Source organism: Xiphophorus couchianus, chromosome 14 (genome assembly GCF_001444195.1).
Source record: "Xiphophorus couchianus chromosome 14, X_couchianus-1.0, whole genome shotgun sequence".
In the NCBI taxonomy this organism is placed as follows: domain Eukaryota; kingdom Metazoa; phylum Chordata; class Actinopteri; order Cyprinodontiformes; family Poeciliidae; genus Xiphophorus; species Xiphophorus couchianus.
In genome coordinates this window covers 22,342,147-22,369,451 of record NC_040241.1, presented here as the reverse complement: position 1 = coordinate 22,369,451, position 27,305 = coordinate 22,342,147, and the positions used below count along the sequence as shown (strand labels likewise).

At 37.8% G+C, this 27,305-nt stretch overlaps 2 protein-coding genes across 3 annotated transcripts in view; both read left to right on the top strand.

Moving 5' to 3' along the window:
- Window positions 1–27,305, top strand: part of LOC114156967 (myelin-oligodendrocyte glycoprotein-like) — a 1,059,483-nt gene that overhangs the window by 649,211 nt on the left and 382,967 nt on the right. The window lies entirely within an intron of this gene.
- On the top strand, window positions 889–21,637 carry LOC114156870 (protein FAM160A1-like). The gene is made up of 17 exons (XM_028037443.1): window positions 889–1,060; window positions 5,469–5,704; window positions 7,065–7,272; window positions 7,900–8,121; window positions 8,462–8,624; window positions 9,556–9,667; window positions 12,516–12,617; window positions 12,945–13,001; window positions 13,176–13,262; window positions 14,131–14,298; window positions 14,579–14,658; window positions 15,241–15,413; window positions 15,498–15,609; window positions 17,248–18,494; window positions 19,512–19,690; window positions 19,764–19,884; window positions 21,150–21,637. Exons 2-17 carry the CDS (start codon window positions 5,600–5,602, stop codon window positions 21,380–21,382), a joined length of 3,369 nt encoding a protein of 1,122 aa, XP_027893244.1. The 5' UTR covers window positions 889–1,060; window positions 5,469–5,599; the 3' UTR covers window positions 21,383–21,637.

The following is a 27,305-nucleotide window of genomic DNA, read 5'->3' as shown; positions in this document are numbered from 1 at the left end:
ATCATATTATTTGTAGAAGACAGTTTATGACGCCCAATGCAGGAAAAAATTAAATGACAAAACAGATGGAGAGCAAATAGGGGACAAGAATCCAAACCATAATCACACCACCAAATGTTAAACTAAGTAAATAAACAATCAGACAGATTAAAAAGTGAAAGTGAATAACTAAAATTTCTTTCTATTTGTAGAGTATTTTGCAATAATTTTAAAATGCAAAATTTTTAAACAACTTTCAACCATAAAAAAAATTTGTTAAAATAATCTGGAATTTACATTTAATTTATGATGAAAACACAAACAATAGTAAAAGTGTAACCAAAATATTAAAAATCTTAAATTTTTTAACTTAATTTTTTTATTTAATTTGCATTTTTTTATGAGAAATCTAACAAAGCATATAATAATACAGGTATGTAAAATTCATTGAGGGCAGCGGTATCCTAATAATATAATAAAATGACATAATAAAACATTATTGAAGTACAACCTGTCTCAGAATAACTGTTCTAATTTTAATCATTTGCATCAAACATAAAAATGTTTTATTCTCATTAAGGTGGTGATATGGTGACCAAAGTTGGATCATGTAATTAAAACTTGAGTGTAATTAAAATTATTTTAATTGGGTATACAGACAATTTTGCATGAAACTGTCTGAATTCCTGTCTGACACACTTCTATATTTTTATATGACCTCAACATTTTTATATTATAATATTCAGATGTAACTGAAGTCATCATTTCTCTCAAAACAAAGCAAACCAGTCTATTTATAACTATTGTATTACGCGAATGGGCGGGGCTTCCACTCCAGGTGGGCGTGGTTTGTTCTGCCAGTGGGCGTGGCTACAGCGAGCCTGTCGGGCAGCAGCAGAATGAGTGACTGTTGAGCCGCTTAAAGCCTCATAAATGACACAGCGGCCAGAAACAGCAGAACCTCTGAGCTTCAAACCCAACAAACCTCTGGATTTATGAACGTTTCTGGATTTTAAACGGTCTGTGGGAACTTTTTTTAGTACTTTTAGCAACTTGGAGCAACAGACAGCCAACCACAGAGGTAAGAAACATCTAGCAGCCGTTACCAAATCACTGCGACAGACACCTATAGGTAGACTGAATTACTGATGTACAAAAGGCAATTAAATATACACAGCAATAAACACGCTCTATGCCATTTAAATAAGCCTATAAAGGGGTAAATAAGAATAAAACAGCAATAAAAAGCAATATTCAATAGAAGGATCAAGAAGGGTCACATCTCTTCAGTTTGACTTGTTTAATATAATAATATCCAGGTTTGTTTTGTTTTGTACTGCTGAGCAATGCTGGTCCACCTGTTTCTGTGTGATGTAGGAGGATTCATTGACCTGAACAAACATTCAACAAATAAGTTCTGCTCTGAACGCTGCTGTCCAAAACCCAACCAGAATCAGAAAATGGAGATGTTTCAGAAGAGATTAATAGGTTTATTTTTCAGTATCTTTTTGACATCAGAATTTCAAATTACAGAATCAGTACAATCCTTAAAATGAGTGGTTTTCTGTCAATTTCACCGGCTTTACATGCTGGTTTGACTTTTTTTTCCTGTGGCCATGTAAACACAAACGGTCTGATCTGCTGGATCTTTAAATAAATATTTAATTTCTGATTTTAAAAAAATGACACAAATACTTTATTGTCATTTTCTTAGTTTGGATTGTGGACTGATTTGGAGATTTACATTAGGTGTGTGAAGCTAAATATGGGTTTATAAAGTTCCTCAACACTTTTAATCACAAATAAAAGGAGAAGCATTTTAAGACTTTTTAAACATTTTACAATGGCTGCAATGAATTTTGGAGACCATTATTTTAGTACTATTAATAATGTTTGAAACTCCAAATACTGGCTTAATACATGAATTGTGTTATTCATAGATTTAAATGGAGTTCAGTCAGATGAAATGCATTTTAATTCATTTAAATAAAATTTTAATTTATCTGATTCAGGCGTGTTGTTAAAAAGCTGCTATCATTTATCACTTCCATTCTGAGCAAGAGCAAGGGGATAGTGGAGAGAAAAACTCTGATTTAACATGAAGAATCCTCTAAAAAAAACAGTGATTGTCACTTTAAATTCAAAATATGAATCCAAAACAAAATGACTTCAAATCTAAAAAACGTACCACAAAATTAAACGCAACTTATTGACACATGAGCTCAGTGCAAAGGACAAGAAAGTAAATGAACCAATGTGAAGAAAATTGAGCTACAAATAGGTAATACTGCAAAAGAATAAAAAAAATTAAAAAAAATAAGTAACATTAAAAACTTGCTAGAAAATGATAAAATAATCGTTGGATTTTAAGGGAAAGTTGCAGTAAACATTCACATTTCTAGTTCTGATTTAATGGATCAAACCGTTTCTGCACACCTCAGGAGTTTGTTTAGAGATCATAGAAACTAAATACTTCCTGCCGTTGATTATTCCTCCTGGGAACAAGGAGTGAGCTGGACTTTGACTCCAGCAGCAGCATTTTGGACCAGCACCAGTTGCCTGATGGATTTTTAAATACATTTTCAATATTTTTATCGTCTTCCTCAGCAGTTCTTCTGTCTGTTTTAATTAGAAACACTTTATTATGACAGTTTTCTAAGTTTTCTAAGCTGATTTTGTAATAATGTCTGTGTAATTTGGGGTAAGGATCCATAATGACAAATGGATTCTTTGGATTCTGTGCAGTTTTTCCTCTTGGAGTAATTTCTGACCCATTCAGTCATTGATACTTAGACACATTAAGTGTCTGTAAGGCACTTTGGTCAAATGGTCACACAAAATATGAAGTTTTATATCATCAGCATATATAGTAAGAGATCTTGTCTCTATAATCTGAGCTGGTGGATCATATGGATAAGTCTGTCACAATAAGCAATAAATCAAAAAATTTAATTAAAAATATTAATTCATTTAATGCTATTAAATCAATTAATTTAACTGCCTCCTTTTAGAAGAACAATTTTGTTTCCCATGATTTCAGTTTTCAGTTTATTTGTTGTTTTATTTATTTAGGATATTTAAAATGTATTCTAGTTACAGTGCTAAACACTCTTTAGAAATTAAAATGTATTGATCTTTGAGAGGGTGAAAATGGTTTCAAAACATCAATATTATCATTTATCGCAATAATGTTTGGGACAATTTATCATCCAGCAAATTTGTTATCCTGAGAGGCCTAAATATATATATATATTAATTAAAAGCAGTCTGAGATTAGAGCCTTGAGGAACCCCAGCTGTGATCTTTGTTAGCTCAGATTCATAATGTAACTAAATGACATGTTTTCACATTGGTGACGATAAAGACCTTAAATTCAGACCCTTATTATGGTCTATAATAAGGCTCAAACTCTTCAGACAGTCAAATAAAGCTCCACTTTTTTAATTACTGCAGTTTAATTAGATTATTATCAGCTTAAAACCTAAAACATTGAATTAAAACGGGTCAGAAGAGAGTCCAGGTAACTGTGTTTGGCCGTTTGTTTAATCTCTGAAGGCATGTGGCTGTCGGACTGACTGACTTTGGGATTAAACATCATCATCTCATCTCAGATTACTCCCCATCTCTGTCTGCAACAGAAACAAACACGCTGGTTCTTCTCTCTCTGTGAGGACCACCGCTGACCTGATGCATTCCTCAGCTCTTATCTTAAATCAGATTCAAACCTTGAAAGGATGATCAGGTTTCAGTTTGGTTCTGCAAAAACTCACCAAATATTTTAATATCTGTTTGCTGGTTTGCAGAGGTAAACAAAGTATGAATCCTTTTATAATTGCATGGATAACAGATGATAATTTTATCTGTTTTTGTCATGAAGTTTTCTGGATTTTTTGCATGCTGTGTGTGCAACTAGGATTTGAATCAGAGGGTTTTTGTCTACAGACACACCACCCATTATATTAGTGGTAATGTGAGCTGCATGTTCGACTTGAACGTCTGCAGCCATGTTGGCTCGCAGGAATGCAGTCAAGTCGGTTTGCGAGGTTTCTGAGTGCGACTAAACAATTTGCTGCATATTTTCTAAAATCCATTTTTTATGTGATCCAGCAAAAAGAGAAGTTGATAATATGCTTTTAAAAGCTAATTTTTAACACCAGACTTTACACAAAACATGCTAATAAAAATAATGAAAGCTGCACAGTTTAAATTACTGGCTGTGTAATTATCTCATCTCAAATGCGCTGAGCTGGAGAAAATGCTCAGACAGAAACACACACACACCAACACACACAACCTGGGATGACCAAACAGGAAATAGGAACAAAATCCAACAGTTTATCCCATCCAAACCCACACAGATTAGAGCCCAGATGGTTCAGGATGAATTAGTTTGACTCTTCTTATGGGACATTTATGTGTTCAAACAGTTCTAAAGTGTAGACAAAAGGCTTTATTTTAAATTTTATTGCTATTTCCTTTACGCTTTCTTGGATATAATTCCGTTTCTGCAGGATAAAAGGTGTCATGTTGGCTCCTCAGTGTCTTCCCGGCAGCTGAACAGGGGTAGCATCGCTGCGATATCTTCGAATCCTCTCTGGGTATTCCTGGAATTTCCCGGAACGCCCAGGGTGGGACGCAGACATGCTGTCACTTTTTCCTGTTTGTATGTTACCGCTGACGGCCTGCCTGTACTTCCTGTTTCAAACATGAAGAAAGTCACATTAAAAGATGCTAAGTTGAGTAAAATAGGAGATATTATTCAGACATTTTTAAGCTGCTTATCATTAGATCATAAATTGTTGAAATCTTTGAGTCGTTGTCTCAGCAGAGCTAAAAATATATTTCATTGTGATGGATTTTGAAAGTTGATTTTAAAAACATGGGGGACTGAATTAAACCAGAAGCTGCCTGATGGAAGGAAATCTACACAAACAAACCGCGACATGTGGACAATACATGGACGCTCTTTGTTTGTTCGCACTGACGCCACAGTGTGAGTCGAGTTCATGCAAACAGGAGATAAAACTAACTTTTAGTGTCTTAGTTACTGCCATGGATGGCCACTGATTTTGGAGGACTTTATTTAAAAAGGGACAATCTAAGACTCAAACATAAATGTCCCCGTTTGATGCGCTGTAACTAATTCATATCTGCAGTCCCTTTTATATTTTACCTTTGTGTGAGTCTGTTTGATGTTCGTTCATCCATCCATTACACAGAAACGTCCCGATTGTGGGACAATAAAGGATATTTATAATCTATTCTTAGACTTATTTGCATATTTCACCATATGCAGATAATAGAAACATCTTCAAAGTAAAACTAAGTGCAGGGTTGATAGAGAAAGAGATTTAGGATTTGTTTTTCCAATAGAGAAGAATTATTCTGGTTCAGCCATTTGCACTTTGTCTTCCGCACAGCCTTCATAGTAAAGTGTGTTTATTTTGAAGTGTTGTTGGTGACCCAGCGGGTTGTGTGTGTTTTTCCAGGAGTTTCCTCTGCAGCTCGCTGAACACAGAGGCCGACCGACCCGGTGATGCCTCCAGGTTCTCCCGTCAGAACCGAACATCCTCCTCACTTTCAGCTGGAAGATGGAGTAGCCGCCTGACAGCCCGTCAAAATGATGGCCTCGGTGGTTGTCGGGGGCAACCGGAAGAAGTCCCTCACGTTGAGAGGGGTGGACCCGGAGACCTGCATGATTGTGTTCAAGAACCACTGGATGCAGGTAACAAACTGACCAGTTTTCAGTTTTTGACACCGGGTTTGTCTCACCGTGGCTGGTGGACGGTGTGTGAATTAGTGTGTCTGTGTGTTGGTTTGTTACCGAGTCGTTCTGACCCAGACTCTGGCCCGGAAACAGTGAATCCTTTTACAGCACAGCTCTGTCTGCTGTTGCCAAGAAAACCCCAAATGCACTCAGTATCTGTGTGTGTCTGAAGATTTAAAAGTCAAAGGTCAACAGACAGTTCAGACAAAAGACTAAATGTGTATTTATTTGCTCTGTTTCTTGCTAATTTATTATATTCTATTTTAATTAGGGTTTAAAAATGGGAAATGACACATGTAAACTCCAAAGTCTTGCCAAGGATTTTTGGACTAGTTTCTAGTTTCTAATGCAACAATCATAGTACATTTTAAATAACACAAAACTAACTTTCAAGTAACTTTTCAACAAGATATATTAACTTGTTTTAAGTCAATAATACCTTAATTTTGACAAAAATGTTCCATTTATAAATAAAATCTGCTGGTGGAACCAGTACTTTTTCATCAATATTAACAAATTATTTACTTCAAACAAGCTCCTATATCTTACTGAAAAGTTACTTCATTTGGTTTTGTCATTTTTCAAGTGCGCCAAGACATTTGCACTAGAAACTAGACAAAAATACTTTGCAATTTAGTGTTTTACAGTGCAGGCCAGATGTAAGTGTGAAACTGCTTGAATCAGACTTTGCAGATTTGAATTAGACTCCAATGAAATGACCTGAATTATGAACTAAATAAGATTTTATTATATAAAGAAATGCAGTGACATCACTTTTTACCTGTTAAACAAATAAAGATCGATAAACTTTTCTTTTTTTCTGGAATAAAACATTTGTTTAAATTATTCTCCATCTTCACTGCAAAAACACAAAATCTTCCCAAGTATTTTTGGTGTAGTTTCTTGTGCAAATATCTTAGTACAGCTTAAATAAGAAAAACTAACATACATGTAACTATTCAGCTTGAAATAAAAGCAGGTTTTAAGTAAGTAATTCCTTAATATTGATGAAAAAATACTAATACAGAAAGTGTTAAATCTTGGAAAAAATAAATGAAATAGTTTGGGAGTGAAACTAATGTCAATATTAAGGAATTATTTACTTAAAACAAACTCACTTCTTGCTAAAAAGTTAGTTTCATTTTATTTTAAGGGTACTAAGATATTTGTGCTGAAACTAGACCAGAAGTATTTGGTGACATTTTGTGTTTTTTCAGTGTTTTCCTATTTATTTTGTATCACATTTCTTATTTTACTTCAGAAGTTAAATAAAAAAAAAAACAAAGTTTAGGTTAATGTCCCGCTGCTCTCTGTGAAGGTGGCGAAGATTCTGGAGAAACACGAACCGAGTCGCAGCACCTCCAGAGCGCTTAGCTTTCTCTCCGGTCACCATGGCAACAGCAGCAGCAGCAGCAGCAGCTCCAGAGCCTTGCAGCTGGGTCCGATCCCCGCCGACGAGGCCAGCGCCGTGCAGAACTACGTGGAGCACATGCTGTTTCTGCTGATGGAGGAAGAGGCGGGGCAAGGTGAGGAGGAAGTAACGGTAAAAAAGTAAACGTAAAACGTTACTGTACGTAAGTAGATTTTTTTTTTTCAACTTTTTGCTTTTACTCCCTACATTTTAAGAGAAATATCTGTACTTTCTTCTCCTCACATATTGCTCAAAACGTCCATGATGAAAAAAATAATGATATGGAGTCGTATCAAATCGTAAAAAATCCACTTCTCGCACAGAAGGTGTGTTAAAGTGGCGGTAACTGTCCGAAGCAAAGCAGATTTCTCATGTTTTCTCTGTGGCATTTAGAGAAACGACATGGATGGAGACTTTAACCGGAGTAACAGAGGAACACATTGAGAGACGTAAAACATTCCCCATCTGTAGCCTGATTTTAAAAAATCCTTCCATGTTTTTCTCTCGAAGAACGATTAGTGCTGCGTTTTGTGCAATTTAAATGATCCTGATTGAGATTTGATTTGAAGAAAAACTGGACCATTAAAACATAACTTTTTACGTTTTGTACATTTCAAAACTTGTGCCTTTTAATTGAGTAAAACAGTCCAACCGGTACTTTTACTACAGTATATTTTCATACAAGTATCTGTATTTCTATATCCGTGTTGAATGTGAGTATTTTTGACCCCTGTGGTGCCAGGAGGAGCCATGGGTCCCATCCTGGAGTTTGTGGTGCTGGAGGGCGTGATGGAGAGGCTGTTCCTGTGGAGCCTGAGGAGGCAGTTCACCGAGGACATGAAGCTGGAGCAGCTCAGGATGTACCAGATGCTGCTATCTCAGGCCAAGCAGCCGCTGCTGCACCACAAACCGGTTCTGCGGCCGCTCATGATGCTGCTCACCTCCTGCGCTGGAGCCGCAACTGGTCAGTTTATAGTCAAAGTATTAATCTAACGGGAAACGAACATTAAATTCTACTTTACTTCACTTGGATCTCCAGCTGTTAAACTATCCTTTTAGATCAGTGTTTCTCAAACTTTCTCAAGTTGAGGACCACTTAACTCATTATAACAAACTATCACAGATCACCTAACTTGAAATTGCCATGCAGTACCTTGCGGACCACTAGGGGCGCTGACGTCACTGAATGACAGCTTTAGATGAAGTATAAAATCTTCTAGAGATGGTTTAGCAGCTTAATAGCAGTTTAACAGTGGATCCCACCAGCTGGATGTGTTGCTAGATCTTAACTCTGCTCCCTGCAGACACCGGCGGGGTGGTGGAGGCCGAGCTGGTCCAGCTGCTGAACCAGCTCTGTGTGGCTCTGGTCAAAGATCCGTCGGTGCTAGAACTGTTTTTCCACACCAGTCAGGACCAGGGAGCGGCCAACTTCCTGCTCTTCTCCCTGCTCATACCATACACACACAGGTAGCAGCTAACGACGTCCCAATCAGAAGTTTGTTTGTCATCTAAACGATCCGAGTCGTTTTCGATTACTCATTTATTGACTCTGAGAGTGGATGTTAAAATCTAACATGAATGGATGGACTCATGTGTCAGCCTTTTGTCTCTAAACAAAGTTTTGAATAAACACATTACTCCTTCGGACATTTTTTTCTTGCATAGCATTTAGCTGAAGCGCTAAGCTAATGTTAGCGTATGAACTCTCGGTTTTTATATGACTTGTTGATGATTTGGCTCATAGCAAAACAAAACAAAACGTTATAAAGTTGTTCTACGTAGTGAATATGGATGGATGAATGGATGTGTCATCTCTTTTCCTCAAAATAAATACGTGCAGTTTTCAGTAAACACATTTACTGAAAGATGTAGCAAATTTTTAACGCAGAGCAGTTAGCTGAAATGCTACGCTAACATTATCTTATTACATGCTAGCTTTAATGTGACTGTAGCTGCGTTTCCTTTACAAAATGTTGTCAAAATTCCATTATTGTTGAAAAAAAATGCAATTTTGCACTTGTAGTGTTTCCACTAAATAAGAAACACAATTAAAATTGCACTTGAATAAGTTTGTTCATGTGATTAATAATTCAAAACATGTCATGCCATCACTGATCATCCCACTTCCTGTCGTCTTCTTCGTCTTTTCTGTAACAAGTCAGATGATGGATGTTTAGTTGTTTAAGAAAACATATAAAAAATTACTGTAAGTGAAATTTGTTTGGAATTGGACAGAAATTAAGCAAAAACTCAGCTAGAGTCCAAAAGAAACCACTGAAAATTGTACAAAAAATGTAATCTAAGAACTATTTACATGAAATGGTAACAGAAAAGTGTGGCAGGTGAATGAAAGCATATTGTTGGTGTGAAGTGATTTCAGACTGTTTTTGTGTTTCAGGCAGGGTCTGGTGGGCCAGCAGGCCCGAGACGCTCTGCTGCTCATCATGTCTCTGTCGGCCTCGGAGCCTCGAGTCGCTCAGCACATCGCAGAAAACACATACTTCTGTCCTGTAAGAGTTCCCACAAACACACACAGACAAGAACGTAATTATATAAAAACCCTTCAGCACTGATACTGTAAGTCCTTGATGGTTCATGTCAAGGCAACAGCAAAATGTTTCACGGCCATTTCTGCCAAAATAATCTCAGGCATTCCCGTCAAATTAGATCAGCCAAATGTTTCAGACTGAAGATACTAATTTATCCTTCACACCTGTTAGAAAAGAACTAAAGAATAAAAGTGAACTGAATGCTTAAGATTTGAGTAAAATAGTCCTTTTTTTCTTGCTTTTTTTTAGATCAAAAATCTCACTAGCAGATTGTTATTGGTGATTATTCAACAGATTTTCATGAATCAAACGGCTGTTCAAATGAATGGAGGGTGTTGCATGAGCTTTTCCCACATTCATCTCCCCTCTGCATTGTAATCTCATTATCACGAGTTATGTAATAAACTAATGAGCTCGTAATGCCTCCTCAGAGACTGAATGTGTACGGAGAGGGAGAAGAAAACCTGAGAGACTAATGAGGGAAATCCAAGAACGAGTGACAGCAAAATAAGAAAAAAATAGACTGAGGCCTGTGCACATTAAAGGTTATGATAGGTCTATGGTCTATACAAAACATGTTCATTACATTATTTTGCACGAAATCATTCTTAGGTAATGAGATTTCGTTTCAGAATTAGCTGCTTCATGGTCACTTTAAATTCAACATTTACACTCGCACATGAAAATGGCTGCAAACAGATGAGCAATTATACAACCATACATCTTTGAAAAGCAGAAGTAGAGCCTCCTGCACAACCAACAAGAATGCAGCATGTGGTTTCTGGATGGTAAGTCGGCAACAGTCTTTTCCAGCAGCCGTTGTACGGTACAGCGCAGATAGCGGTAAAACTAGTTGACCAAATGTGCTGGAGTTCCGCTTGGTTGCTAGGTAACAGTTCAGTGCTGAAAGGCTTAGTAAGAATATGAACATTTAGGATGAATTCATTTAACTTTGTGACCATAAGACAATAAGAGAAGTTTCATAAAAGTGAACAAACTAAAATAAATGAATCAGAGGTAAGTGAGTCAGCCATGTTGGCTCCTTGGCCACCAGTTTGTATTTTGGCCTTTTGTTTAAGGAGAAAAAAAGAGACTTTGAGGGTTTTTACATGAAACCAGTTCAAGCTGCTCTGCACGTGCCACCTGTGAGCGTGTCGGAGTTTTCCAGCTTTAAGCCCATGTGACCACACTCTGACCTCAATCTGTTTGAAGAGAGCAGATTAGTAAATCAGCCAGGGATTGGGCCAGCAGGGATTAACAAGGCTGCACATGATTGGACGGCTGCCTGATTTTTAGCAAGACTCCAGATTGCAGCTGTTTACCCCGATGATGATGTTGATGATGTTTAGACTCATGTGGATGATTAATCTTTCTTTTCTTCTTTTCTCTCTTTTTTTAGCTATCCTTCATTTGTGTTAGTAAAATATAAAATCTTTGAAAAATGTTTTGGCTTGTTTATAAATATAGACAAGTAGAAGTCTAGGCATTATTTTGACATTAAAAAGTTAACCAAGAATCAAAATTAGCCAATCAAAATCTTTAGTTCTCGTTAGAGGAAGGATGTCCAAAGTGTGGCCCGGGGGCCATTGGTGGCCCTCTGAATGTTTTTTGTGTGGTCCAAAACCAGGTTAACAATTTTTAATTATCTTTTAGGGTGGCATATTTTACTAATCTTAATCTTAAAATAGTTTTAAAACATATTTAATATAACAAACGTATTACTTATTGAACTGGTTTTGCACTCATCTTAATTTTGTGGTTTTATGAGACCAGAAACATCCAACAGCTCTAAGAAAACAAACCGTCAACCTGCTGGAACAGTTTATAGAATCTGAATAATCTATAATATTAATACATAATCTATTAATATTGATCATTTGAATTAGGAAAGTTCAAAAAGTGAAACTCACATTCAGTCATAGTCAATTAATTAGAAAATATGTTGTGATAAATCTTTTAACCTTTTAAAAATTAATTTTAAACAGGAAAACATATTTTTATAAAGGACGCAGTTTGTTTATTGGTTACTTTTTATAAGCTGTTAGCAGAAAATAATAGTGATTAAGAAAAATAAAAGCGTTAAAACATCCATTTTTGTTTAATTTATCTATATGATGGGTTTAGTTGGAGTTAATAAAATGAAAGAATGTTTTATTTACATTCAAATTTCTTGAATGGGTTTATTTTAAATAGGTTCATTACATTTAGTGTGAATTATTTCAAGCCTTTATTTGTTGTAAATGTTTTACAGTTAATAAAAACCTCATATTCAGGATCTCAGAAAATTTGAATATTGTGATTTTCTCCAGGTGAAGCCGCTTTAGAAAACTAAGAGAGCTTTTTCCTGCTTCTCAGGATACTTTATATCAAAAGCTGAAGGATAATTTGAGTGTTTATTTATAATTTTCCCTAAAAAGTCGAATGTATTCCCTTAAGTGTCTTTTCCAGCCATCAGTTTTTACCTTCAATCTGCCCTAAATCTCTGCTAATCTGCTCAGGAGTTTAATCTGCATGAAAGCCTCTGTGTGTGTTTTTGTGATTCTGTGGGTTTTACCTGAAAATACTGACAGGCCACAAATAAACAGAAACACCAGCATACAGTAAAGTCTCTCCAGGATTTTATTTGTTAACTGCATCCCACTGGTTGATGTTTCTGCAGCTAAATGAGAGTCTGGAGGAGAAGAAACTTAGTTTTATTTACGCTTCAGACCCTAGAGGTTTGATTTTAAAATGCTGAAGGTTTCAGGCTCTTCATTCAGTTTGTAACGTTTCTGCATGTCTGAATTTTCCTGTTTTTGTGATTCTGCAGGTTCTGGCCACTGGTCTGTCTGGTCTGTACTCGTCTCTTCCAGCCAGGCTGCAGGTTTACAGTGAGGACTGGCACAGCCTGGAGTCTGCAGACTGGCAGCAGGTGAGTCTGTTATTAAACAGGTGCAGCTCAACCTGACCTCTGTGTTGGAAAGAATAAACTAATACAGAAGCACAACTGCAACTAACCACTATTACGTAATTGGCGATGGGGTAAAATCTGCAGAATAATTAAATTTTTAGTAATTTAGTAAGTTCAATGACGGTAAAGACAATCTATTCAAAAGTTTGGAAGTTTCTTCAATGATGGAGCAAAATAGTTGGATTAATTGAGAGAAATTCCCTAAAATATCTTATGATGTGTAATATATTGAGATTATTTAGCTATAACAAAATGTGTGAATAATTGAATATTATTTTGTGTGAGCAGGTTCCAGCTCTTGTTCATTTCTTGCATTCACTGGACTTCTGCAGTGCTGTCACCAAGGTGAAAACCAGAACTAAAACACTCAAATATTCAGATATACACAACACATCATAAACCTAAATCGCTTCATATCCAGTTTGAGCTCATATTTTCTGTTTGTCCCCAGACGTTTGGGTTCTAAAGCTGCTTTATGATATAAAACCAGGTCATACTTCGTCTGTCCCTCTTCCTCAGGTGGCCCATCCCTCCATCCGCTCCCAGTTGCTGAGTTACATCTACAACGGATTCCTCGTTCCTGTTCTTGCTCCTGCTCTGCACAAGGTAACAACATCTAGACAAGGAAATTACAGCAAAAAAGTACTAATTAATTTCACAGCCGAAGGGCTGATTACAATGGAAGAGGATTAGGGCCACTTAAAAAACATATATTTTGACTTTACGCCCAGAATTTGGACAGAATTGGAATTCTAAGATTAAAATCAGAACTCTGTGAAAAAGGTAAAAATACTGAGAAAAAGAATCTTGAGGAGAAAATGTCATAATTCTGAAAGAAATCTGAATTTTAGACATTTTTTGGTGGCCCTAATGTTCTTCCATAGATTGCTGTTTCTGCACACTTTGCACATTTACTGTGTAAATGCTGGGGACGTCTTTGCTTGGCCCAAACGACAAACAATGTTAAAAAAGAGCAGAAAATGTGTTTAGAAAATACAAGAAGTATAGATATTTCATTCTGTCTTTCATTTGCATGTTGGCAGAAAGAAATGTCTTCTGGCATCCAAGTCAAAATTGTCTTCTTGTTCGATAGCTGACTTTTCTTTTTATTGCACTTGGATTCAAACTTTGAGGATTTAGACAAATGGCAGCAAAGAAGGTTTATGACTCTAACATGTTTTCACCACTAGAGGGCGCACAGCAGACGGCAGGAGTAATGAAACAGCATCTTATCTGTCTAAAGCAGTTAGTTTTTTTGATTTCTGAAGTTTTCTTTATGTTTTTGTTTGACTGGTGTGTCATCAACATTGTTCCCTTTACTAATCCAGAGAAATGAAACGTCTCTCTACTGTGTCTCCAGGTTATCAAGCATGTTTAGATTAAATGTAAATCAAACACAGCTGTTTGTCCCTGTGGTCAGTTTGATGATGGATATATTTGTCCGTCTCCTCTCGCCTGTTTGTTGTGCATTTAGCTGACGGTGGAGGAAGTGATGACCACCACTGCGTACCTGGATCTGTTCCTGCGCTCCATCTCTGAGCCCGCCCTCCTGCAGAACTTCCTGTCCTTCATCCTGCTGCATCGTCATGACAACGTTCACATCCTGGACACGCTGGTCAGCAGGGTCAACACGCCGTTCCAGGTAACACACTCACAGTTACCACTTCGCATCACCCATTTCTCATGCTCTGTTTCTGACTAGAGCTGCAACTAATGATTAGTTTAATTTTCTTCCTCTAAAGTGCAAAATTTATGGATTTGTTTTTGTGCAGTTTTTCATTTAATGCTCTGATTGTGTTATTATTTTAGCCTTTTTTGAGTCTGTATAGTTCAGTTAATGATTCATGATTTACTAAATTGATTGAGGATTATTTTTAATTAATCCGATTAATCGTTTGAGACCTGTTTCTGTTTGCTTTCAGTTAGGAACTGTGTCTCTGGCTCTGTTCAGGACTCTGATTGGTCTCTTCTGCGAAGACGTTATGCTGCAGCTGGTGTTCAGGTCAGTCTGAAAGGCCCACACAGGCGGCCATTACTGTCTTTGTTCATTTAAAGATGTTAAAAACAGAAGTTTTCAACTAGTTGTAGAGCAGACGTTCTCCTAATTGGCCACAGGGGGCAGTAATGAGCAGGCTGGCTGTTCCACTATGCATCCTTAAAAAGTCTTTAAGGCCTTAAATGTCTTAAATTTATTAAACAAATTAACTTGGTCTTAAATACTGTGACCCAGGTTAAGGTTAGTAGCAATTAGCTTCAAACTACTTTTCTCGCCTTACCAGCTACTTTTTCTCTTCGCTAGCTACCTTTACACCCAGCTAGCTTCCTTTTTCCTCTCTAGCTACTTGGTTTGCCTCACATGCTACCTTTTTTGCCTTGCTAGCTCCCTTTTTCATTTTGCTAGCTAGCTTTTTTGTCTCAATCATGAGCAGAAAGCTGGGTTCACAGTTTTTGCTATGCTTGATTGTAATGCAGCAAGTTCCCCCAGAAACATCCCCTACAGTTTTAAATAAATTTAATTGGTGGCATAAAAAAGTCTTGAATTTGTCTCACTGAAACCAGCAGATATGCTGTGTTTTCTCCTCAGGTATCTGATCCCCTGTAGCCACCTGAGCAGGAAGCAGCGCTGCTCCCTGAACCAGAGAGACTGCTACTCCTCCAGCGCCGCCTCCTTCCTGCTCCTCCTGCCCTCCTGGTGCCCCATGTACCTCAACAACAGACACTCCCTCTCAGAGCACATCCACTGGCCTAAAGCAGCAGGTTGGTGTAGATTTAAAACATGAAACATGAAGAAAAACCTTCTAGGAAAGCGATATACTGACTGTGATTCTGTGTTTGTGTCAGATCTGTCGGTTTCAGACAGCGTTGGCTACAGCAGAGGCTCAGACTTCCTGATGGATGTTAACTATGTCCATTACCTCTGCGACGCCCGTCAGGCGATCTCCATTTCCTCCAGGTTAGTTGGTCTGACCTGCTTCTGAATGTGACTGAAAATAGAAAACTAAAGAGCAAAGGTTTGGATTTTTAATTAAAAAACAAACAAACAAAAAAAGCAACTTAAAATTAAAATTTTTTTGTTGGCTCCTTAATCTGCATTTCATCAGGACAAAAAAAGCAGTAAGATAATGTTTAAAGAGATTTTTAAAGTAGAAAAGTAGATTTCCTTTCATTTTTAACAGAAATAAAACACAGATTATTTATAAAAATGTGACAAAATAGTATATTAGCTTCACTTTGCAAGACTGCAACAGTTTAGTTGACCAGTTATGGTCAAGCAGCATCTTGTGCAAAAACTGAAAAATATAGTTTTTAAGTGCCATCTGCTGGACAGATGTTGCCATTACATGTATTACAATGTAAAGATGAAGCAAGGAAAGAAAATCTAAGGAGTGTTTTTTATAATCTTGTAATGAAGGTCTTCATTACTGGTCAGGATAACACTTTAATTATGTGCAAATGATAATGAGACGGGTACAAATAAGATTGAAGTATTTTATTGGGTGTTTTATGCAGGGCATCTCAGTGGGTATTGAGGTATTCCCCTGGGGGGAATAATATAAATGAAGTAGGTATGGTAATTATGAAATGTATTACAAATGTTTGTAGATTATGGCTTACCTCTGCCTGAACACCTGGTAAAGATTCCGGAAGAGACCAAGTGCAGATGGAAGAGGGGGAACAAAGCCTGAGGTATTTTAGAAGTGATGAATAAATTAATATTTATATGAGGGTAGTTTTAGATAGCAAATGAGTATGTAACCATGAAGAATGTTTGTTATTTATGTGTTGAAGATTGGTTGTTTTGTTAAGTTGTTTGGTGTATATGTGGTTTGTTCTATCCTGTCTTTTGAGAAGTGTGTTAATTGGTACTGCCCAGGATTACAAAGCCTGCATGTTGGCCACATGATAGGAAGTAATAGGTGCGGGTGCTGCGACACCTCATGACCATGTAAGCAGGAAGTCATCTTTGTTAAATGTTGGAGATTAAAACACCTGGTTGGTTGCACTACCCCTGCCTCCAGACTCCTATTTCAGCCTCCCGCTAAGGGCCATCTTAACAAATCTGTACATATAAACAAATTTACTGCTGTGTTAGATTAGCCAATAGCAGCTGTAGCTAATCTGCCACAGTGATCACTTATTAATAATCCCAAAATAAACTCCAAGCCTAAAAACATAAAACTGTAACAGACTGAATGTTCTGTTTTTTCTAGTGGGAAATGTTTGAGTGTTTCTTTGTGTTGAATGCGATAGAGTAGCGTTGTTGTCAGTTGCTATGGCAATGAGTCTGTGTAGCGTAGCCGACAGAGAGAGCGAGAAAAAAGTGATTTTGAGTTGTTCTTTAACGGGTTTTCTGCGTTATTTTTCTCTTTTCTGTGTCATGTAGCACTAGATTAATAATATTTACATCTCCAGGTTTTATTTTATTAATGGAGTTGTTCTACTACGGCAATGCCGTCCAACATTGTGTAAACAATAACATGCGACGTGTCCATATTGTCAATATTTAAAAGGCAGAAGCAAAATGATTTTCCAGAACTGGTTAAGGAAAAGTGTTGGAGTATTTTATGCATCCAGAGTGTTTTGTCTCTAGAGCCTGCAGGTTTTGGTCGGCGCCGTACGACGGCTTCGACCCGCCGCCTCAGGAGTACCGCTCCGACACGCCAGGAGACGATCTGGAGGACGAGGACGAATTCATTCAGCGGACAAAGAGCGACTCCATCTGCTCTCTGGTCGTCCTTCGCCCTGTGTCTGCCCTCTCCCCTACGCCGTCGTCCTCGGATACCGTCTCCACTAGCAACCTGGCGGGCAGGGCCAGCTCCGCCATGGAGATGGAGTGGGACGACATCTTCGCAGAGGAGGATCTCTCTTCCTCTTCAGCCATCTTTAATGTATCGAACGGCTTTGTGGAGTCAGACGGATGCAGTTTTTCACCCGTTCCTCCACCACCGCTTCCCCCTCGCCACATCCAGGAAATGAGGCTTACCGCCACCAAGCTGGTGCGAGGCGCCTACGTAGAGGAGTCTGAGTTTCAGGACGACGTCATCGTCTACGATCTGGTCGCTCAGAAGGACACAACGACGGCTCTGTTTGAGCGGATCAAGGCGGCGAACCGACAGTCGCGTGAAAGCTTCTCGAAATCAGGCAGGACGGTGATGGAGACGGTTAACAGCATCATGTCGACAAGGAGGAGGAGCGAGGATGGAGGGAAAGAGGAAGGGAGGAAAAGTGTAGAATGTGACAGATCAGCGAGGAGGAAAAGCGAGGGATTCGGCACAAAGGAAAAGGAAGATGGAGAGCTGCATGTTGTACTGAATGGTTTTGATGTAAAGAATCTCATCATCAGTGAATTTGATGATTCTGATCAAGAAACTGAGTCTTTTGCACAAAACTGCATCCAGAATGACATCCCAGCTTTTAACGGTCACAACCAGCCAACGCATGAAACCGGCGTCACTCCGTCTCCAGAGACAAACAATCTCACAAACGGACATTTAGAACCAGAGCCGCTTCGAATTTCAACAACAAACACCCAAAACTCAATCCCTCCCGCAAACCGGATCTCCAAGAACGACTTCCTGTCCCAGTACTACGAACTCATGCTCTCTTTAGGGGTGGAGCCAGACGGTGATGACATCACAGACGACGTCGGTACTTTCAGGAGGCGTGTCCGAGCGCTGAGGCAAAAACTGGCAGAGGAGGAGGAGCAGCTCGTCTCCGAGTTTGGGTTTAGCTCCTCGTGGGATGAAGCAGAGCAGGAAGGAGAGGTGGAAGCCATGGAGGAGGAAGAGGAGGAGGAGGAAGAGAAGAGCGGCAACATGCGAGGAGGTCCATTTACAGGTTTGTGTTTGCAAGATGGGAATTGAAGGCTAATGTAATAAAAGTAACATAAACTTAACATAGGAACAATTTTTTTTGTTATCGTTTCTGTAGCACTTTGGTGAAGCTTCAACCTGTTTTTAAAAGTAACATGTAAATAAATTTAACACTGACGTTGCTACCTGCACACACTGACGCCACTTTACACCTGCTCCCCAATTTGACTCTTTGATATCCTCCATGGAGGCTTATTACACATTTACACAGCAGGTCTTCATGCTAATTTCTGATTTTTTTCTTGTAATATGATTTTCTTTTGCATTGTTATTTATTCTCTAACTAAATATAAATGCAATGAGACTTTTGTGTGAAGTGAAGAAGAATGTAGACGTCGCACAGCAGTGCAGTGCATAATGGATGCAGTTTAAAGTTATTCAGTAAAGCGAGGGATGCTAATAAAACAAATGCACAACTAATTGCAAAAACATTTTCTTTAGGATTGATCGCAATTTCTCTAGAGAAAGTGTGTTTGGATGCGCAGTCACACTGGTGTCGATTCTAATGCAAATGTCTTAAAATAAGACAAAACTAACTCATAATAACTCTTTAGAAAAACATAGAACTGTAGGAGCTTGTTTTAAGCCATTAATTCCTTAATATTGAGGAAAAAGTGCTAGTTACAGTGGTAGATTATTTCACTTATAACATCGGAAAATGTCTTGTTATAAATTAAAATAATCTACCACTGTACCTAGCACTTTTTCTGCAATTTTAAGAAGTTATTGACTTAAAACAAGCTCTTATATGTTGCTAAAAAGTTGTAGTGTACTTAGATATTTTCAGTTGAAACTTGACCAAAAATACTTGGTAAGATTTTGTGTTTTTGCAGTGCAGAACCAGAAGTGGTGAGATTGTGATGCAGTGGAACAAAGTTCCTTTATTATTTCATAATTATGATTTTTGTTCAGCCATTCTTTCCGTCCAGATTTACCACATTCCCTCGGTTTTCTCTTGACCTGTAATCTCCGACCACACCAGGTCCGTTCATCAGCGTCTTGTTGTCCCGACTGGAGAACCTTCTGGAAAACTCCATCGCCGTCAACCTGCTGGTGACGGGGATCCTGGCCCAGCTGGCATCGTACCCGCAACCTCTGCTGAGGTCCTTCCTGCTCAGCACGGAAACACACGACCAGCACAGCGTACGGACGTTATACCAGGTAGCACCAGCGCACTGGGTTCATGTTTCTGAAACAGTTCCAGACTCCAGCGCCGTATGAACCGTGTCTGCAGGTGTTGGTGTCGGTGCACGCTCAGATCGAGCGCTACGTGGAGAACAGACCTGAATATCCCGTTCTGATCACCCAGGCCTGGAGGTTCCTGTTGGCTAAAGACCAGGATGGAAAATTTAGAGGTTAGTAAACACAATCAAACGTCAGAACAGAATTAAACACGGTTGAAAAACACTCAGTTACTCTGCATTGCCAAAAGTATTGGTCCATTTGCCTTTACACACAAATAAATTTAAACTTACAGTCTAGAACAAACTTAGAAAGTACCATCTGCTTAACAACCCAGAACAAGAATCAAACATGGAGAACCAACATTTAGCTTTATATTGTACTAATGTTGAACTCAACCCAGAACAACTAAAACCAACATTTAATTTTATCAGAACAAGAATCCAGAGAAAACATATTAATTTATAAATTATGAACAGTTTATTCTTATCAAACATGGAGAGTCAGTATTTAGTTTTATAGTTTTCTTTCTTATGTTTTGTTGTTTTCTTTGCATTTCCTTCTAATTCATGCAAAGCACTTTGAACTGCCTTGTTGCTGAAAATATGATATATAAATAAAATTACCTTACCGTTATCCCATGTGGATAATTTGGCTTTAATATGACCTTGACCCAATGGCAGCCTAGGAAGGCTGTGGACAGTTTTAGCAACAGGAATATTTGATCATTCAAGAAAACATTGATTGTTCCTAAAACACAGGAATGTGATTTTAAGAATTTTATTTGAAATATTTAACCAAACACATTCTGAAAACATTTTGAACAAGTCCTCATTCCTTTATAATTTCCCTTTCAAGCACCCATGTCATCTTTCAGACTAGTCTTAAACTGTTTTTCTTTTGACATTGTCTGAATTTGTCTAATTTTTAGTCCATAACCTGCCTCGTTTTCAGAGGAATGTTTTAGTTTATTAATTCTTTTAATTCTGACCTATAAAACACTGAATCATGAAACAAATGCTAAGCCAATTAGGTTTTATTACAGATATTTTTAATAAAATATCTGTAATATTACAGATATTTTAATAAAATATTAAAATATTTTATTAAATATAAAATATTTTATATTAAAATATAAAATATTTTAATATAAAATATATTACAGATATTTTAATAAAATATCTGTAATAAAAGATAAGGTATAATTAGTAAAATAAAAAAACTATAATAAATTTGAGTGACAGGAACTTAAGCAGTGATGATGTAAAATTCTGATAAAAAAAATTCTTGTGAAGTTAATAATTCTTAAACATTGATTAAAAAATACTAATTTCACTTAAAACATGGGAAAAATGTATTATTAGTGAAATAATCTGCCAGTGAAACTCGGACTTATTCAGTTTTATCGTCTCTTATTTTCTCGAACCTTTTCTCTCAGAGGCGCTCCAGTCTAAGGGCGGAGACATCATCCTGGATCCGTCTCGACCCAACGGCTCGGTGAGGAACGCCCTGCCGTTGCCGCCCCTCAGCGTCTTGCCTCCCTGCCCCGCCGTCCCCCCTCAAGCCAAGAGCAGAGTGTTCGCCATCGTCCTGTTCGCCGAGTTCCTGAAGGAGCTGGCGGCCATCGCTCAGGAGCACAGCGTGGCGCTGGACTGCCGTTCAGAGGAATGACGCAGGAAAATCTGCACATCGACGGATCTGATCAGTGATCAATAGCAGAAGACTTCATCACAAATCAACCTGCTGGTTTATGCAACTTATCTGGACAATTTCAAAAGATTTTACTGTAAATCTGCATGTGAACTGTTTTTTTCTGCCTGACAGCACTTGAAAATGTTTCCCCATGTGAAGATAGATTATATTTATAAAATGTTTGGATGGAGATTATTTTGAAGATGATTGACATTAAATTTTGTATCAATTTGTGGAAAATTTGAGTTTCTGTGCTTTCTTGAATCTTTGCATGAAATTGTTTATGAAATTATTTACAACAAATTTCATGCGCCCCTAACGTTGGAATTTAACTTTCAAAATACACAAATAAAAGTGGGGGAAAAAAACTATTTATCTTAAATATTAAGATTCAACTTAATATATGGAAAATGTGCTTTAATTTTAAAAATAATTATAAACCCAATGGTTGAGCTGCTTTGTGCAGTCAGCTCAGACTGTTGAGGTGATAAACTGGAGCTGAACCTGTTTAAAGACATCAATCAAATGTAATTTACAGAGATATATGGTCCATAATAAACAAAAACAGAACTACAAAAAGTTTCAATAAATAAATAATAAAAGTCTAATGTTACAATTAGTTGTAACATTAGAGTTTATTTGCTTAATATTTATTTTAGATGTAAAAACATTACAGTAGTACCGTAGGCTGTTTATACATGTTAATAAAATACCGTTTACTCTGCAATGCATTCTGGGTAAATGGCGTATGCTAGGTCGGATTGAGCTCGCTAGCTCCGTCCAGCCAAACAGCGATAAGTAACGTCTTCAAGCCTTTTTCATTTGAACCGGAACGTGTTGAAAACGACGGGAATTCAGAAAACGCAAGAGGTGATGAAGATGAGAAGGACCAAACGGAGGAAGAGGAAGAGGAAGAGTTGCTGCTGCTAACGCTAACTTCAGCTTCATGAATGAAACAATGAATGACACCTAACTCTGGTCAGACTGCGTGATCCGGTAAGTAGTTCTGCAAGTAGCTCTGTGTCCGGTCCGGTAGCAGCTGTTTAGGGTCCATGGTTTCACATTCAGAAGTAGCTCTGTTAGCATCTAAAGGAGTTCCCAACACTGCGTGTCTGATTTTTTCTACCAGCGTCTTTCCCTTGCTGGGTGGCGGGGTTTAGGATCTCTGTGGGTAAAAAACGGTTGGCACCACATTTATTTGTTTTTTTAGCTTGTGAAGGTAACGACCACATGTTAGAGCCTTGTTTAGTTCTGCTCGTAGAAATGAGTCAAAGTCTTCTGGTTAGAAATGTTGAGTGTGTTCAGTTCTCTCCCACTGCTCTTTTCTTATGTGGGAAGCGGTTCAGACTCACCTCACTATTTATTTTTATTAAATTACAGCAAATAGTGACACAGTGTGGCATTACCTAAAATTAAACCAAACGCATTATGATAAACAACAACTCAGGTAAAGTTACCCTTCCTGTGTTTTTTTTGTTTTTTTGCCTTCCTGTGTTTACTCTGCAGATTCCAGTGCAGAACGCGTCATCAACCCAGAATGCATTGCGCAGGTGAACAATATAACAAAATATATACATTTTTGAAGTAATTATGAGTTTTGACATATCACAAACTTCAATTTTTTGTTAATATTAAAGTTACAACATATTTAGGTCAGGAAAACGTGATATTTGATAAGCTTATCATTAATGATGCGGCAGAAAGCGTGGTTTCCCATAAGTTTCTACCCTTAGAAACATGATAAACAGGCAGGAAGTCATGCTGTTGTTGCTTAAGATAAAAAGTTTATCTAATATTTTATGTGGTAATATCCGAATGTGAAATTTCTTCCAGTTCTTGCAAAAGTTTAACTGAGGGAATAAATTATGAAAAGGCTGCTCGGCACAAAGCAAATGAGCAAAACCGCTTTTGCCTCATTGAGTTGCAAGGTGTGAAAAACAATGTCAGGAGAAGAAAAGTCTCATAAAAAATCACCTAAACAATGATAACAGTAAAACAAGTAGCAGCCTTTGAAGGTTTTCTCTTTTGATTTTGTGAAATTGGAAATTTACGGTGTAAATGTGTCGGTTGCACAAGCATATCGTACACGGCGACACTTTGTGACAGAAAAAACCCAAAAGATCTTAAGGTTATATTGAACTGTGATGTTGAAATGGAGGGGACATTTTACTTCTGTTTGTTCAGAAACCTCCTAACTAACAAATAAACAAACCTTATTATCTGCTGAGATATATTTGTGATCTAACTGAACTCAAACATCGAGAAAAGCTGAAACTTGTAACTATGGCAACACGACAAGCAGTGAAGATTAGTCGTTGCACTTTCAAAAATAAACTTACAGATTGGAAATCTTTTCATTTATTTTTGCTTCACAATGACAAAATTATAATTGTCCTTATAAACTTAGCTAAATCCCTTGCCAACCAACTGCAGCTATTTTTACAGGATGCTGTTGCTATAAATGTCATCATGTTAGTCACTGCCTGAGTTAGCGTGAGAGATTTGTGTGGGTAGATATGAAATAGCAACCGCAGTGACAACATCCAAGATACTGGATTTCCTAACCAACTCAATTTGGCAATATGATCTCATAACAAGATGGTTGCTATGGCAATGAGACCATGCATGCCAATCGGTGTGTAATTTCTCCAGAGGAGAATCAAGCTAGGGAAGAACAGGATGTTGAAATATGATCTATTATACTTTCTTGAACAAGTTACGATAGATCTGTGGTCTAAATAAAACATGTTCCTTATGAAATTATTCTTAGATAATCAGATTTTAGTCCTCATCTCCTTTCAGAATGAGCTCTTTTAGGGCCTCTTGTCACATTAAATTCATATAGGTTACTGCTGGCCACGCTGCCAACTCAACGTTTACACTCACATGTGAAAATATCTGCAAACAGATGCGCAATCATACAACCATACATCTTTGAAAAGCAGAAGTAGTGCCTCCTTCACAACCAAAAAGAATGCAGCAGGTGGTTTCTGGATAGTAAGTTAACAACAAAACACTTGTCTTTTCCAGCAGCCATTGTACAGCGCATACAACAACAAAACCAGCTGACCAAACATGCAGGAACTCTCCTTCAGTTGCTAGGTAATGGGCTGGAATAGGCTGGGGTTGCTAGGTAACGGGTTGGGCTTAGCTTGGATTGTGACGTTAGAAATCAACGCCACATTAAGATAAAAGTCAAAGCCTGTGCTTTTTCCTGGTGAAGTCATTTTTTAACCCTAACCCTAACCCTAACCCTAATTATTGGTATCCATGTGAATTTGGTTGCAAGGTGTAGCTCACCTGCAAAAAGTACAATGTGAAAGTAAAACACACCAAATGAAAAACAGTCTGCATTTGGTCCAGACCAAACAAGAGGACCAAATGACTGGCCTGGTATGGATACACCCTAAGACTGAGCAGTCAGAAAGGAAATGTCTTTTTTAGTGAAAGTAGAGTTTTAGAAGGAAAAGTGTACTTCTCATGTAATACATGAATGCTGGGCAGATCTGAGTCTGATAGATTAAAACACCATTGTTTCGCTGTTTGCTTTGGTGGTTTGATGGTTTTCTTGGATGAGTTTTCTGGTTATTTCCGCTCATTTTGGGTTGCAGTGGGGCGATTTGGCCCAGGCAGTTTAGACCGACATTTTCCGGTAGAAGCAGTAGATGGGCCGTCTTTTTCACTCAAAGTATATTTATATTTAAATATGAAATTTTTCTCTGTTCCTATGGTAACATTTACACTCGGTATCTCGCACGTATTTGCTCTACTTGAGAGGAAAGCAGAACATCACGGACGAGATAATGCTGATTAAGACCCAAAACCATCTGATTAGGAAGGAAGGCGAAGTTCAGTGTTAGAAACCCGTTCCTCTTTCTCTCCGGCTCTCTGTGCCTGGAACATATTTGTGGACATAGTTATTCGATGCAACTTTCAGTTCTTGAAAGTAAAAAGTTGGTGAGATGTTGAATTTCTGAAGAAACAGTTTTATTAATGAAAAAACAACAGATACTGGTTGTTTGAAACAATACTTTGTTTAGATAAGTCCAGATTAAAAGAAACAGAACAACACAAATCCCTTAATACACCACGGCTTATTTCACTTACAAGACATTTTCTCCACAATACATGTGACATAATCAACCAGTGGAACGTTTTCATCAATATTAAGGAATTACTGACTTAAAACAAGCTGCTGAAAAGTTAGTTTAGTTTGTCCTTTTTCAAGTGTACTAAGATATTTGCACTAGGAACTAGACCAAAAACACAACTTCGTCTGATTAATGGTGAAATGCCACAAGAGGGAAGTTAGGGTGTGATTATCGTAAAAGACCAAAAAGAAAAGAACGTTTAGATGAGAGGTTATCTAAACCGCTAATTACTTACTTCAAACATTCATCTCCCGACTTACGTAAACATGCTTTTAGAATACCAGGCGTTACTCAAATAGCTTTTCTTGTACGAAGTTTTGTTCAAAGGGGAGTTATTATACAGAATCGACTTTTTTGAATATTATTTTATATTATTTCAAATGATAACCCAAAGCGTCACCTTGGAGCTTCAGTCCTCTGTTGAGTTTTTGCCCCACAGAGCACACGGCTCCTCCAGACTAGTGGCAGCAGCAATTCACTCTGCATGTCTGAGCTCCTAAAAATATTTTTAAATGATTGCATCATGGAGAAGCATTGCTGTGATGAGGGAACATGTAGGAGCTTTTTTAAGAGACAGAGGCCAATTTCAAAGCATCAGATACGGCACTAAATCGAAGTCGCATTTCTTTTAAGTTATTTTTGACACATACAGAATTATTACAACAGCTGAATGTAATATATAATTACCATATTTTCCACACTATAAGGAGCACCTTCATTGAATGGCCTTTTTAAAAACTTTTTTCATATATAAGGCGCATAGAGTAGACGCTACAGTAGAGGCTGGGTTACGTTATGCATCCATTAGATGGAGCTGCGCTAAAGGGAATGTCATTAAAATAGTCAGATAGGTCAGTCAAACTTTATTAATAGATTACAAACCAGCGTTCTGAAAACTCCGTTCATTCCCAAAATGAATAAACAGCTGTTTGATTATTTTCCCCGAGGTAAAGTCAGTGACGTGGTATTTTGGTGACACAGTTTATCTTTTAACAACAGCAAGGTATAACATATAGTGGAGGGGAACTTTTCCTAGATTCAATAAACACGTAAAAAACAGTCTGATACTTTTACGGTAAATCAAACGTTAGTGCAATCACAATATATATCAACTTCCGCACCATTGATTCGTTCATGTTAAATTCTCTGCTGCTGCTCTGTTCCCGTGTTCTACTGTGTCACTGATCGCCTTGAGCTTAAACTCTGCGTCGTAAGCGTGTCTCTTAATAGGAGCCATTTTGGGGTCTTTACACAAAACCCAGCCTGCACCGCACGCTTCTTCTTCTACTGGGGAAATGAAGTCGGCGGCTGCTTACCGTAGTTGTGAGACCAGTTGTGGCTCAATATTGGTCCATTTATAAGATTATAAGGTGCACTGTCAGCTTTTGAGACAATTGAAGGTTTTTAGGTGCGCCTTATAGTGCGGAAAATACGGTACTTGATTGTGCTATAAAATGTCACTGCGTCTGGAAAATATGTAATACCCCTCTTTAAAGTCGTGGCCCTTGACCCTGAAGTCATCCAGATGAAGTCAGAGTTGACACACAGATGGATAAAACCTTATAATCATGCACTACTTTGTGCTCTCTATCAGGTAAAATACAATAAAATATCAGGCAGTAAAGTTTAAAAATTCAGGAAGTATAAAAGCTTCTGCACCTGAACATGTTTTGCAGTGAATCAGTCGGCTTCACTTTTCAATACAGTTGGATCAAGATGATGCACGTCGCTGATGAGGTCTTCACACTGTG